The 14997-nt window shown below is 49.4% G+C and overlaps 1 protein-coding gene across 6 annotated transcripts in view; it reads right to left on the reverse strand.

The window, feature by feature from the left end:
* AP2B1 (adaptor related protein complex 2 subunit beta 1) overlaps nt 1–14997 on the reverse strand; it is an 82850-nt gene that overhangs the window by 22820 nt on the left and 45033 nt on the right. For 3 of the 6 annotated variants that reach the window (XM_040533178.1, XM_040533177.1, XM_040533179.1), the window contains 2 exons: nt 10973–11165; nt 1295–1336 (listed from right to left, as the gene is read on the reverse strand). In XM_040533178.1, coding sequence (XP_040389112.1) covers nt 1295–1336; nt 10973–11165 — 235 coding nt within the window. The remainder of the gene's footprint in view (nt 1–1294; nt 1337–10972; nt 11166–14997) is intronic. The other 3 variants (XM_040533181.1, XM_040533180.1, XM_040533182.1) reach the window with 1 other exon arrangement.

A 14997-nucleotide genomic window follows, 5' to 3' on the forward strand; every position in this document is an offset into this window, starting at 1 on the left:
CAGGTGCCCAGCTCCTAGGGGGACGATAACACCCAAGTTACACTTCCAAGTTGTCTTACTGTGAGCAGGAAGAATTAAGTGCTTGAGGACAGGATTCACCAGTCAGCAGCCCAGAACAGGCAGAACGACCAAGGCAGGCAGCAGGAAATACTGGTGCTGGGGGTCTGAGATCTCACTCCTATTCTGTCCTTGGGAACCTACCTGAGAGGGTGTTTTACAACCAACCCTTTGGACAGGGAGGAGTGGTGGTTTTAGGGAACTGGGTGGTGGGTTTATGCTGGCCCAGGAAAGCAGAAACCTGACTTTGGAGGTGTGATCTCTGCAGAGTAAACATCTCCAATGTTCTGGAGCGTGCTGCCTGGGGGCTACAGGCAAACCGTGCCACAGGCTCTCCTCTGCCCTCATGCCGAAGTTAGACAGGAATGCAAGAGTCACAGGGAAAGGAGCAGAGAGAATGACTGCAGCCACAAGAAGTGTTTCAAGGGCCCTCCTTCCAGAACTGAGTATGCTTTTCTCATTGAATTACTGGCTACACAGTGCCAGGAGGAGGGACTGGAGCTTTCTCTGGGAGATTGCTTTTGACCATGGGTTGGAGGCACACTCCCTCCTGCCTGCTGTGTCTCCAAGCCATTTTGCATCATTTTCCAATGCTTTCCTGAAAGAAGCCGATATGCATTTGAAGCCAAGGGTGCTTTGAAGCAGCCTGAAAGTCTCCCATATCCTGGGCAAGCGCTCAAGGCACTAGGACACTCTCAGAGCGCAGGCACAGAAAAGGAAGCCGGTGGCAGGCAGAGCGCAGCGCTGACCGTGCGTGGTAGGGAAGCTCAGAGCACCTCTATGGGATCCTGATGTCCAGGAAAAGTCGTAAGTGGCTTTTGGGAGGAGAAAAGCTACTCAGTTCTGACAAGCCCATGGTGACGCTGGGTTAGGGTTACAACAGAACAGGCTGTATGAGCAGACAAGTTAGCACCTTTGGCCTTTCAGCTGCCAAAGCAGTTGCACGTGGATTGGGGGTACCAAAATGTTAATGCTGGTGCTCAAACTAAAAGCTCTGAGAGAGAAGAGCTAAGCAGAGTCAACAGCTCTGGCCTTGGCTGCTCTTAGGAGAGCCCAGGTGACAGCTTGACTCAAAGCAACATAGGTTGGGACCTTTGGGTTTTGGCTCCAGTCGTCCATTTTCAAATCTCTGAAGGGATTTGAGCATCTTCCCGCACATAATGGGTAAGGTTGGGTTTAGAAACCCCGAGCTCTGAGCAGCTTTTTAAGTTGGGGAAAAAAACGGAATGGCACTTACTGCCGGACTTCCTCCAATGCCCCCGCCAAGGTCACTGCCAAGCTGAAAGAGAGAAGGAGAGAGAGGAGAGAAAGACCGAGTTCATTTAAGCCGAGGGTCAGACGGCCGGAGCAGAGCTCGCTCGGCTGCACCGCTGCGAGCACGTCTCCCTCACTGGCCACGTACAGGACAGACAGAAATGCAATGATGGGAAAGCACAGGGAACAGAGGGGCTTTTTTTTAGCTGTTTTGTGAGCAGAGCTGTTTGGAGAAGTACCCCCTACACCTAGCTGCAGAAAGGAGGAGCGTTTGCCAGGTTAATAAAACCAAACCCTCACTCCCTCGTGCGCCTGTCATCTGCCCCACAGCCTGCGCAATCCGCCACGTTTCACGCATCAGCGCTTCTCCTTCAGCCGAATATGCTGGCTGCCAGCAGTCCTGAGCAGCTCTACAAAACCCAGTGGGGTAACTGTGAAAGGGAATAAAAATAAACCTGACAGGAAGCTCGCTTCCTGAACGCTTTATTTTTCGAGGGAACAGCTCCGAAGGATGACAAAACCACAATGCGCCTCGCTGCCACGCGGCTCTTCTCAATGACCAGGAACAAAGGGAAGGGAACGTAGCTGCTCTCACCGAAGCCCATTTAGATGAGCTTTGTTTGCCCTTTGAAGGCTGCTGCCCCTCCCTTGGGGAAGGCAAAAGCAGCCTCCTAACCTAATGGGCCACCCGAATAGTGGAGACCTGGCAGCGCACTGGGGTGTTTCGGTAATGGTCTCTGCTGAGCTGCACAGACACATTTGGAGGCAATTGGAACAGCTGCTGAACCCACCTGCACGTCCTCCATGAACACTATAACCTCTCTAGAGCCCGTCTCCCAGGCCGTCCTGCAGCTGTCCTACCATGAACTCTCTTTGCAAAGCACCTGAACCACTTTCTCAGTGACAAAGCCCATTTTTTAAACATCCGCACCATTCCAGGCGCTTGAGAGATTTCAGTGCTCAGGACAGACGCCAAACCTGGCTACAAGTGCTGTTGGCGGGTACAACATCACTCCCGTGAATATTTATAAGGCACTCGACAGGTGACTGATAGCCAGGAGAGCAAGCACAGACCTGCAGCAGTTACTCACTACAGAGACATCTCCAGGACTGTGTCCTAGACTCTTGCTCAGGAGACCGCAGTACTTTTTGCCTAGCGCAGCTTTTTGTCACGTTCAGACATGGATCATGCCCTGATGACGTGTGTAGGAAGAAGTGAGACCAGGGGGTGAGGGATTTTTCCTTTTTTTTTTTTTCCCCACTGTGGGTCTCAGTTTATCCCTACCTGAGGTCATGGGGAATTTTATAGGAGGTCCCTCATCGTCTGCAACAGCCGCCTCTCCGCACACAGCCCCAGCCTCTTGCTGCCTGTGGCAGGGCAGTGCACGAGTCCAGTTTTTCTTCGCTTACTTAGATGACAGATAAGAGAGAGCGATTCCAAAGTCAAAAGAAGGATCAATTGGACCAAAGAAAGCCAGCCAGAAGATTCAAATCCAATTAATACCGAGCTTGTAAAATAGCACTGATTACACTGTCAGGTCTCTGACTGAGAGAGCCTGGCAGAGCACAGTTTTGTTCTACAGACTGCTCTTCAGCCAAGATGTTTTTAGATGAATAGATCAGATCATTTACACCTTGTTACTGGCTCACTAAGGAGTAATAAATGCATCTATTACACCTCATCTCTATTCACAGTCTTGCACACAGATGAACTTCACACTTTATGCTGACAGGCAGTGAAGTCCAGAGGAAAAAAACCTGTAAATAATCCAGTCCATTTCCAGATGACTGTATGCATGGAGGATTTCTGGTACTGTTGTCTGAGGCAGGAAAAAGACTGGTTTATCAAGCAGCAAGCATTTTACAAAGGGTATTATGGAAATGACGGAATAATTCTGCATAATCGAGCCAGATGTTAACTGTTCTACCATTTCCTACTACACTCACAAGAGGCTGCAGGTTAGGAATCCAGCCTTGAAGAAACCTCTACACTGGTATCTCCGTGTGCTCACTGCAAGCAAGGGAAGGAGAGACTTATGACGTTCCTCAAGCTATCTGTCGGTCTTCCATTTTCCCTGGCTGTCAAGCCTTGGGGTAAGAGTAGAACCTGGATTTGTTGCTTGCCCTGAGTCAAGCCTCCAGCTCTCACTCCCTACAAGGAGGAGGAAAAATTCATTGGCTCAGAGAATTTATCACAAGCCTCCTTACATCCCTAGATTGCACCCAGCATCTTTGCTTCATGGTAAAAAGAAGAGCTCTTGGTGATGCCGGGAAGCTCTGACCTGCTGCCGCTGCAGCCCAGCTCTGCTCTTCAGGGGGTCTGCACACAGGGGTCTGCCACCCTCGTGGCTCCTGTGCTCAGGACTGAGCGCTGCTGGTGGGTGGCACGAGGCTGCACAGCGAGCTCCAGGGGGCGGGCAGCTTCAGAGCTGGCTCTGCCTGGGCAGCGAAAGGAGAAGTGACAACATATCTACGTAGAGATTTAAGGGGGAAAAATAAAGAATACAACATGTTCCACACCAGGTCTGGGCTGCGCCGCCCATCGCAGTGGCACAGAAGTCTCTTTCCCCATCTTTCTTGCCTGTTGCCCTCCCGCAGCACCTGGTTCAGAAACTACAGGTACCGAGCACCCAGTCCACCAAGACACCTCGGAGCTAACTTTCCTCCAACCTCCAGAGGCGGAAGAGATGGTAGCAGCGACGTGAGTACGAGGCAAGGAGGAAGACAGAGGGAACAGGAACCAATTACCCACTGAGCATCTTCTCCCATCTGTAGTGAGAGGCAGAAGGGAAGAAGCAGATATTAATCAGGCGTGAGGCGATGCTGAACCAATTCCCAAGGGCTGGCGGCTCTGATTAATCGTTTCCATTCATCCATTAGGCAGCCACTCCTGAGGGAGGGAGGCTGTGATCCTGCCTGCCACGAGAGCAGATTGCCATGAGGACAGGACCACGACAGCGCTGTTGTGAGCCCTGCTGGGATGAGTGCTTGCTGTGATGCGGAGCGGTGAAGGACTGCTGCTCCAGCTCGGGATGGTCCAGGGTCAATGGGCAGCTTGGGGTTGGGAGCTTGCAGCACCACAAAACCCCAGTCCCGAGCCCAAAGCTGGCAGGCTCACCTCTTGGTAAAGAGCACAGAGCCTCTGTCTGCGATGATAAGCAGGGGATGAACGCGGAGCCCTGGCCACCTGACACAAAGCCCTTCAACAGGGCGTTTTCTTTAGTCCCACCACAGCTCCAAACCACCCTGCCATGACAGCGCTCGAGCAGCCACGTGGATTTGCAGGAGAGGCCAGGCTTGCCCTGCATCAACAGGACCAGCACCAGCACCTCTTCCCAGCCCGCATCGGTGTCTTCACTTCGCATTAGTTGCCTCGGATGGCGTCGTGGCTGCTCTGCTCTGAGAGCACCTGCCCCACAACTTCAGCTGCTGCGTGCAGTTATCCTGACTTATGAACTCCAGCACTGCTGGAGTTACTGCATCAGAAGGGTTTATTTGCATTTTAACAGTAGCTTATAATGAAGTGACTCTGCTGAAGTGTTCATGTGATCCGGAAGGGTTACAATCCCTTCTGCAACACGACCTGAGATATTTGGAGCTTCAAGAAATAACGGGAAAGAGGAGCCAGGGACTGACACTGCAACCACCATGGCTCAGCGACCAGGTTGCCTTGCATCTGCAGCACAGCCAGAGCTTTCCGAGCAGCTACGCATTTCATGGAGCGGTAATTCACAGGTTAAAAGGAGACAAGTGCTGCCTCCCCCCGCCCTCACACCCCAAACCAAGAGTTAAGCTCAAGGAGCTGGCTGAGGGCATGCACTCAGGAACATCTCACAGAGGAGCACCAGGCACTTAATGAACAAAAATCAGGTGGAAGGGCTGACCCGAGCTGAGAGCAGAGCTGCTAGCAGGTCACTTGATCTGGGCTAATCCTGCTCAAGACATCTTCTTAACTGCAGGCCTGACCGTGCACAGACTGACCTCCTGGTGGGCTGCAGGTATCTTGTTGCAGACTCGGCTGTGGCTCTCACACAGACATTTTCAGTACCTTGCTTTCTGCCTCTTGTCTGTTTTTGTGCCGCCAAGGCAGGCTCGCAGAGCAGGACAACTGCCCAGACCAAGGACAGCTCTGCCAAAGGTGGTGGAGGACAGGTCACACGCTGGCGCTGCAGCCACCAGCTTCAGTAGCACTTGCTTTGCTGCTAATGCTTTGCCTTGCTGAATGATTTCCATCAGCAAATGAAATTAAATACTAACCATTTGGGTTTTCTGAAGTGTAAAAAAGCAACTCCCCAAAGCTCTAGCAGTCCTACTACAGTAACAACTCGCATAGCCTTTAGTAAGACATGAATGAGCGACCCACCAGAAGAGCTCCTTTTCCATATCAGCACTGCTCCAGCAACGGCCATGTGCCCTTTGTCAGAAATCCTAACAGATGTCCTTTGTAGCTCATCAAACCAGAACAGCCTGGATGAAAGGAGATGCTCAGATCATTGTGGGAGGCTGGAGGAGAGCCCTGGGGAAGCATCACACCCGCTGCATAAATGGATTTTGGGTCTGAGCTACCATAGTCACACTCACACTGTAGTTCCAGGAAAAGGTAAATGAAGCAACTTTCTTAAGATTATACACAGCAAGTCACTTGCAGAGCCAGCACAAGAATTTGGCACCCAGGGCAGACTGGGGGCTGCTCTTGGGCTTCCACAGCCAAGTGAGGCTCCCTACTCTGAGCAGGTGAAATAATTCAGCAGCATGTTTTCAGAATAAAACACCACTGAGGCCCTAATCAACCTCAACGAGCCAGGTCATTGTCCATGGAGGCCAAGCTTTGGCCTCTCCACTTGAAAGCAGTCGGACTGGGAGGGATCACACCAGTAGCCTCTGCTCCCCAGCCGCTGGGATCAGCAGGCACTCGGGACTGGAGAAGCAGGGATTTCTTCCCAGGCTGCCAAGCCTGGAGCCCGGGATGCCTCGCAAGAGAGGGCGAGGTGATGCTCGGCTCCCAGCCCCAAATCACACTTCAGGGTAAGCAGAGTGCTGGGACACAGCCCTAAATCGTGCAGGGGAGACAGCTGAGGTCAGACCTCCAACATCCAACTTGATTACACAGAGGGCAGCAGCTCCACCGAGAACAGCCCGCAGTGATCACGGCAGCGCAGGTATTACAGAACACGTGGATATTACAGAACGTGGATATCCAGTGTTTATCAAACAGCCTTACAATTTGGGACATAAATCAATCTCACGAGCTGCCAGCCTTGAATCAATAATACTCTTGTAGATGAGTGGGTAGAGTATTAAATAAAATCCTTACATGACAGACAATCCAAGCCCGTCCATTCCTACAGATTTACTGCTCTGCCTCCGAGTTTCGAGCCAGCCCCTCTGGCTCCCTGCCACAGCGCCCAGCTCCTGTTAAACGCTCGGCTCACGGCGAGCCGCGCGGTGTGCCAGGCAGCAGAGCTCTCGTGCCCTGCGATTTTCAGTGCAAATGAGCACACAAAAAGGTTTAAAGACAAAATGACCCTAGCTTATTACAGTGCCCTTTGTAGGACTGCATCAAGAGCAAACGAGGAGCTGGAGAGCTGCCTGTAGTCTGCACGAAGTGTAGCCACTGGGATCCTGCTGCAAGGGGACGCAGCATCAAAGGCCAGCTCTCAGCATCCTGCAACTTGCTGTCCGAGCAAATTTTGCTTCTCCCACGTTAGTGGCTGCTATCACTGAGTAACGCTTCAGAGCTGGAGATCTCAAGCTTTGTAACAGTGACCTTGGTCAGCATTTTACAGAAAAGTAAGCAGAAGCGAGGAGGAGAAGAGCTGCGCGGGGTTGAGAGGGGCACACTGTGGAGCGTACTCAGTTCTGGCTCTGTTCGCTGCAGAACAGCTCTCTGTAAGCCGTGTAGCAAGTCTGATCTGGTTAAAAGCAAAGCATATCTTGTTCTTGTACTAAAAGCCCTTTTTTTTAAAAAAAATTGTTAACACATGCTCAGCATCTGTGCACGCACGATATGCATGTTACATTTAATATCGATTACAGGACTTGCTATGGAGATAACATATTGGTTATTCCCTAAAGAAATTAACCTCTCAAGCAGCTGGAGTCTCACTGGCCATAGAAATAAGAACCTAGCAATACTGAGGAAAATTCAAGCAAACAATGTTAATCTGGTGTTTATCCAGTTTTATAGCATGCTGCCTCCTTTCAAATGCTTGCAAGAAAACAACACTACGGTTTAAGAAACAAATGCTGAATGACATGTGCTGTGGAAGTTAACGCTTCTGTTATCTTCCCAGTTAGTCCTGTCGGGACTTTGGCTACAAGAGCATCCTTCTGAAGACAGACACCCCCTCCCCAAAAAGAAGGCATTACCAAATATACAAGACCTGCAACCAGCAACCTGATCGTGTGGGAGGTGTCCCTGCTCATGGCAGGGGGCTTGGAACTAGATGATCTTTGAGGTCCCTTCCAACCCAAACCATTTGGTGGAGCATACAAAGGGATCAACCCATGACACTGAGTGGATGTGTCACACTGGCTGAGAGCCTGCCAGCAGCCTCTTCCAGACCTTCAGCTGCCTTTGCGACACTCGCAGTACTGACACCACCTCACCATGGCAGGAACAGCCCATGATTTCATACATCAACTCGAGCGCATCCCAAACCATTTTCTTGCTCTGCAGCAGAGAGTCTTAGCTGGTTTTCAAGCAGTTGCGTGCAAAATGGAAGCAGGGCTTGAGACTGCTCTGCTCTGCCAGGTCATCTGAGGTACGTCCCCACTCAGGCTATGCAGGGATGGTGCCAGAGGCATAATGCAGAAAATCTGCTGCATTTGAATACCTCGTGTTCCTCTCTGGTCAGCTGAGATCCAGAAGGGATATGCTTGTGATGAGCAGAAAACCAAGACTGACAGCAGGGGTGAGAGAAACTCCATCGCTGGGAGTCGTGAAAAGGACTGCAGGCGAAGTCCTGTTGGAAACACTCAGGGCTGCCTGAGATCAGCCCCCTCCCATGGTCCAGTACCCTTCTTTACACTCCTAAGATGGTAAGAGGGATGGGAAAAGACAGACCAGAGAAGTGTGCACACAGAGGAAGACTCTGCCTCGCCATCCAGCACCAAACAGGCTTACTTTCTTGCAGCACAAGGAGCTAAAGTGAAATAAACTCCTTCTGGTCTGAGCAAAGAGAGAGAGACTTCTCACACCGCTCCACTCAAGGGAACGGGTGCCGTGTTCAATCTTCCCAGCGAAGCAGAGGAATGAAATGCATTTGAAAAAGTACTTGAGGAGGAACAGAGAAGGAGACTCCAACGCTGAGGGAGTCAGGCAGTGATATAACACACAAAGTGTGCGGCTAAGCCATCTGGAAGAGAGAGAGGGAAGGGCTGCCCCAGCAGGAACCTGAATGCAACACAATAAGGACAGGGGAAGATGATCTTATTTCAAGCTCCAGCTCCACTGACTGCCTGACAATGCAAGTGCCCGTCATCCCTGGCCACTTCTAGCTCCCGGGGAAGGGCGAGGAGCTCAGCCCTTCTTCCAGGGGGCTCCTGGGGACACCTCTCACCCACTCACCACATTTACAAGTCAGGCACACACATACCTGCATTCTGAGCCTCTCTTTTTGGCCCTACACAACCCTGCCTAAGACCCAAGTGCTGATCCCCTTGGCTGGCCAAGCAGCGCAGAGACGCTGCTGAGCAATGTAGTTAATTCCAGCTCAGGGTAACTCAGCTGGGTTCTTTTTAAACACATGTCCACAGCAATAAACAAAGGCAGATCTCACTCACTTGCACACAGACCAGGCTCATTAGGGAATGAAAAGCCAGAGAAATACAGAGCTTTACCAGGACAAAATTCGCCTGTACATGTGAGGGATAAGAAGAAGATGGGACATTTGATCCGAGAGAACTCCAGCAGAAAGCATTCTGGGGGAACAACATCATTCAGGGTTTTGTTTAGTGCTCTCCCCACCTAATAATGCAGCTGAGACAGCACTGGTGCACACAGCCCCAGGCACCACTTCTCCCCTGTCCAGAAACAGTCACTTTGTTAGCTACCACCCCACAGCCCATCCATTTATTTAAGGCTCGAGAAAAATATGAAGTAAAAGCCTACTATCATCTCAACTAGCAGCTCTCCTGCCCAAGTGGGTCACTGAATTAAGCCCATTAATGCTGACTGATAGGGAAATATTTTCCCCAAACCAAGCTTCAGTCCTTCTGCCATGTCCGTTTATTTGCCTCTGATACTAACAAGGAACAGCGGGCTACAAGAGGTGGAAGGAGGGCTACAAAGAGGTTGGAAGACAGCACAGAGAAATTTAAGTCCTGGTCATTTTGAATTGCTGCTGTTTTCTGCGATGCCTCAGCACAATTAAGGATTCTGCAGTTTCTTAGTTACAGCTCTTGCAATGCAGAGCAAAGGCTGCAAAGGTCACTGCCCTGCGCTGTGCATTCCCAGCAACACGGGCTGAAAACCTGCCCTCGTCCCCTATCCCTGGGAGAAAAGGGGATTCCCCAGCTGCCATCTGACCCCCAGATGGCACACAGACTGAAGTACGCCTGAGCTCCACGAACACCAATGCCATTATGGGTTAGCCTGTTTCCAGTTCATTAGCTCATGAAACACCAGAGCTGGAGAGGTGTTTAACATCTGCTTTAATAAGACTGTGGCAGCATAAGAAAGTATCTTTGGCAAACAGGAATCCGGTGCAGTGGGGTTCCTACAGCTGCTCCTGCTTCTCAGAACCCAAGTACACCTAAACAGACACACAGACAACTTGGCCCTGCTCCCTGGAAGCCAAACCTCACACCAAAGCAAAACAAATCCACTGCAGGTCTGCAACCCACGCAGCTGTGCTCACTGGGGTGGTCTTATCTGGGTTACATGGTGCAAGTACAGCTCACCTGCTCCTTATCCCACTGGTGAGCCACGAGGCTGAAAACATCCCAGGCTGATGGTGACCACTTCTCCCTTCCTGGCTGCCACCTCTGTAAGACCGCAGCCCCCAGCTCCTCCCCGCTGCAGCGGTCTCCTCACTAGCAGATCGTCTCACTGCAGCTTGTTCTCAGCTCTCACCCCAGAGCAGATGCAATGTGATCATTCATACTCGGGGCCTGACCCTTTTAGGCCCTGAATGCCCCCTGTGTCTGCTGCAGCAAGGGGAGGGCTGTGCAGAGCTCTTCCCTCTCGACCTAACTGCAATTAAGACATTACTGATACTAAACCATGACACGCTCTGGAAAATATATAAATGGGATGATCCAGGGCTACAGCCCGCAGCCCTGAGCTTTGCATTGAAATTCAATAGGGTTGGGAACGGGGTGGAACAAACGCCCTCCTGAATGGGAGTCAGGACTAATTATAAAACAGTGCTGCACTTTACATGTTTAAAACAACTTTCTAGTTTTTTTCTACAGGCAGAAAAAGCATGAAAACAAACATGCCCACTGAGCGCAGGGATTCTACTGCATGCACCAACATTCATTTTAAAGCAGGAAAACCTGCTGAAAATTGGTACCGCTTAAATCCTGTTGGAGTTTTAGGTCTCAGCACTGGGGAGCTTAAGGATCCAAGCACTACAAGCACAAGTGAAGGCTTTGCAGACATGACCACGGCTCCAATTATTTCACATCAGCTGAAGGTAAAGAACACGCTGCTTACCAGGCTGTCCAGCCCTCCTCCCAGGAGGTCCACGGCACCCATCTGCATGGAGGACACTTGGGGAACGTTGACGGGGGGTCCCAGGTCCAGGTTGAGAAGGTCGCCCAGAAGGTCACCCTGCGATGGGATGACCTGGGGCTGCTCCAGGTTCGTAGCGGCTGTTGTGCCCACGGGGCTATCTCCTGCATCAGTGCTGCGGGTGGGAGGAACAAGAGGCAGAGAAGAGAGAAGTCGGTCACCTTCAGCCTCCAGCTTCAGATTGCCAGCATGGGGAAACACAGCAAGAGGTAGCCCACGAGCAGGAAGCAGCTAAAGGATTACCCTAGCAGCTGACCTAACCATTGCTGTGTACGAGGTGCTCTGTGCTGGCAAGTGGTCCTTCAACACATGCTTTGAGCACAAGGACCTGCCATGCATTGTGCACAATTTGCAGTTCACAAAAGGGAATTTTCAGGCGTGAAATCCTTCCCCCCTCCCCGCAGAATCACAGACCTCTCTAAAATCACGAACCGTATGTACTACATAGACCACAACACTGAAAACAAACACTTCCCAACTCAGAAAGAGCCTATGGAGGTGATTTTTAGACCACTGGACTTGAAGAGCTACACATAAACCTGAAAAAAATCCCAATTTCCTCAGAGACCTAACACTGATATAACCCTTAAGCCCTTACTCTGACTGGTGCAAACTCAACCACTTCCTACAGATCCAGACTTAACACCTTCTACTGACCTGTACCAAGGTCCAACACTTTCCTAATTAAAGATCTCAATCTAAAACTGGCACCTCCCTTCCACCAATAACATCCTTTTCTCTGCATTAGCAGACATACTAATTACTAGTCTAGAAATGCCTCAAACAAATTCCAAAAGTTTCTCACCAGAAACAGTCTGGCTATCTTTTATATCCATTTGCCACTGAGTTTTACGAGGGAAAAAAAAACACCAGTAACACTCACTGTAGCTCCTGGAGAGCTCATTACAACATATTTATTCTTTAAATCCAGACACGCGAATATTTTAGATAACTTCAAATCTATTCTGTGTCCTGCTGCCAACAGAAACTGACAGAATTATTTCCAGCTCATATTACTGCGGATGCGGCCAACAGGTAATTGCATAGAAATGCCACGGGAATTACTGTACTGACAAGGTGTTTTAACACTGGGGCTCTTTTCTAAGGATTGCAGCTGCTGGTTTTGAGTAGCCACGATCCTCTTCCTTATCCCTACTCAGCTGTTGAGGAGAAAGCTTTAGCACCACAGTGTAAGTTGCTACCAACTTGGTGCCAAGAGGGAAAGATGCAGCATAAGGGCTGCTGAATGAATTAGTTACCAGGCAGCGACAGAAAGGATTGAAAGCTTCTTTGCATTAAAAGCTTTAGACCTCTAATAGCACTAATATTAGCTGTCCTCTCTGCTTCTGCCTTCGGCAGGGAGACTTCTGAGTATGCTGAACAGCTAGCTAAAACATTTCTGAAGAGCGAGTGGTTACCGTGATCCACTCCCACCCCCAACCTGAGAACGGGAAAGAACAGCATGTATGAGCAGAGGCACATTACAAGCTGGTAGTGCACACACTTGGTTCGTTCCCAGTATATAATCCCTTTAACACTACACCTCTTCAACACTTACTCATCCTTCTTCTGATGGAGATAAAGCAATCCCTTCAAGGTCTTGTTTAACTGCAGTTGCCCCAAAGCCCAGCACGAAATTAGGAAGGGACAAAGCTCAGTCAGTTTGTATTAAAAAACAACAAAAAACAACCAAGCCTTCTATTTGCTGTACAGAACAGACCTTTTTTAAGGAGATCTGTATATACACCTTTGTATTTTCTTCGAAAGAAAAGAAAGGAATTAAGAGTATGAGGGTTATAAAGGGCCAAAAGACTTGATAAAGGTTTTCTTGCTTGAAGCCTTGGACAGTGGCAAGCAGTTGGGTTTCCTGTCCTACATTGCTTTGTATGGAAATACACCTCTGCATCCACTGCAAGGGAGTGTATTCTGCCAACCACAACCACCTCCTCCTACGTTTATACCCAGAAAAGCACCAAACAGCTAATTCTGCCCATCTACTCAAGGAAAAGCTATCTTTACCCTCTTAAGCCACATTCATTGCGGACATCCCCACACTCCCACCTCTATCTCACTGCACAATCTGAAGGAAAACCTCAGTCTGTAGTGGACAGGTCAGCCACCAGAACTGTCATCGCCATAGTGCAGAAGTAGCAAAGATGACTCCAAACAGCTGGCTGATGTTATCTGCCACTGGACACCCTTAAACTTCTTTAAGAGGATAAATTTTCATGTACCTCTTTGTGCATCTTTTCACACACATTCAGCACTAGGACAAGGCAAACTGGTTTCTTAGCATTCAGTAAAAATGTACTGGCTGCACAGATTCAGGCTTGCCACAGCCTGCACCCGTGGTGCTGCTCTCTGTACTTCCAGGGCTGCACATGGCCACTCAGTACGCTGGAACATGATGCAAGTAGGCCTTGGCATCAGCCTGATCAATCTGTCCTTTTACTAACAGGAAAGCAGAAAGTCACAATAACAGGGCCTCTTTACGAGTGACCTCACTTCGGAGAAGCTTGGCGTGTCACTAACACTTTGGTTTTTTAATTTACCAAGCAGGCTAAAGCACTGCATCAGCATTCAGCCCTTTACACTTTCCCGCTGCTCTGGCTTCCTCACCTTACCACTGGTGATTAAGCCCTGAAGGCTTTCTCTTGAAGTAATGGGTAATTCAGTAGTAAGCAACACCAGGGCAATGTACAACACTGCTATAATCAGAAAAAAAACGGGGAAAGTTGACTGTCTGGGCACTAGCTTCGAGTGTGTTGTATATACAGAAGCCAGTAAAAAGATTACTCCTTGCAGTAGCTGAATTCCTTGAGTTAATTAAACCCCTCTGTTCATTTCTGTACTGAAACAAGTGTATGGGAAGGGTGCTAACATGGGAGGCCAAAGCTACCCCCAACCCAGCTTATTTTGCTATTGAGGCAAATCTTGAAGCTGAGCGAAGCATCCACTGCTTTTCTTGCCTGACTGGTAGACTCGTGCTTGCTGGTCCTGGGTCAGTGCAGCCAGACTTGATCTCATAGGCAGGGAGAAAACAACTCAGCTTCTCAAAGCTAGTCATATGACAGAAATAGCTTTAGTTGCTAAGAATAGCAGAGAAGTGGTATCAGAAAATAGAAAAGAAGCAGCATCACACACTGATTTATCAGTGCAACGGCGAAAAATAGCACTCCAAATGTCACTTTGGGAATATTATTAAAAGGTAAGCCTGGATACTTTGCCTCCTGCTGTAAAGCAGACTTATATTTGTAATTAATACCATTAGCAAATAGCACTGCTTACCTGAATGAGGAACCATGGGAACAGGCTCAACAGCAGCACCACCACAGCCTGGGACTGCTGCAATGCCTGCTCTTGCAGACCTAACCCACTTTCAGGACTGTGATTATGGGGAAACATTAAAGCTCCAGACAATAAGCTGAAGCATTTTTTCCCCAAAGGTTAGACAGAACAACATCAGTCTAGACATTTTGTTTTAGGCCTGAACAGTTTTCAGTGACAGGGCCTAGATGGCTTTTACGCTCCCCTTGCTTTACAGGCGCCGAGTAAGAGAGGTAGCTTTGTTCATCCTTCCCCATTTCACATTCTAACCACAGAAGATCCCTGTTCTTGCCAGTTCCAGGAACCTGGTATTATTCTACACAACTGAGGCTTGTAAAGCTGTCCCATCACTGAAGCAAAAACTCTTACACAACCAAAGTGTACCCTTCTGTAAGATACTTGCTTTCACTGCTCCTCCTCCTGAAGTATGCCCTTTCACCACCTATCCACCTTCTGCTTTGTCAGCCCAGCTCTCAAGTCAGAGACCTTATTATAGCCAGAGTCTTCCCCAAAAACATTAAAGTTCTCGTGTGAGGAGAAATTATATGATATTTCCCCTGTCTTTTGACTCAGGAACTCAGAAGCTACACACCCAGAATTAAATCCTACAATGAAACGGC

Source organism: Cygnus olor, chromosome 20 (assembly GCF_009769625.2).
Source record: "Cygnus olor isolate bCygOlo1 chromosome 20, bCygOlo1.pri.v2, whole genome shotgun sequence".
In the NCBI taxonomy this organism is placed as follows: domain Eukaryota; kingdom Metazoa; phylum Chordata; class Aves; order Anseriformes; family Anatidae; genus Cygnus; species Cygnus olor.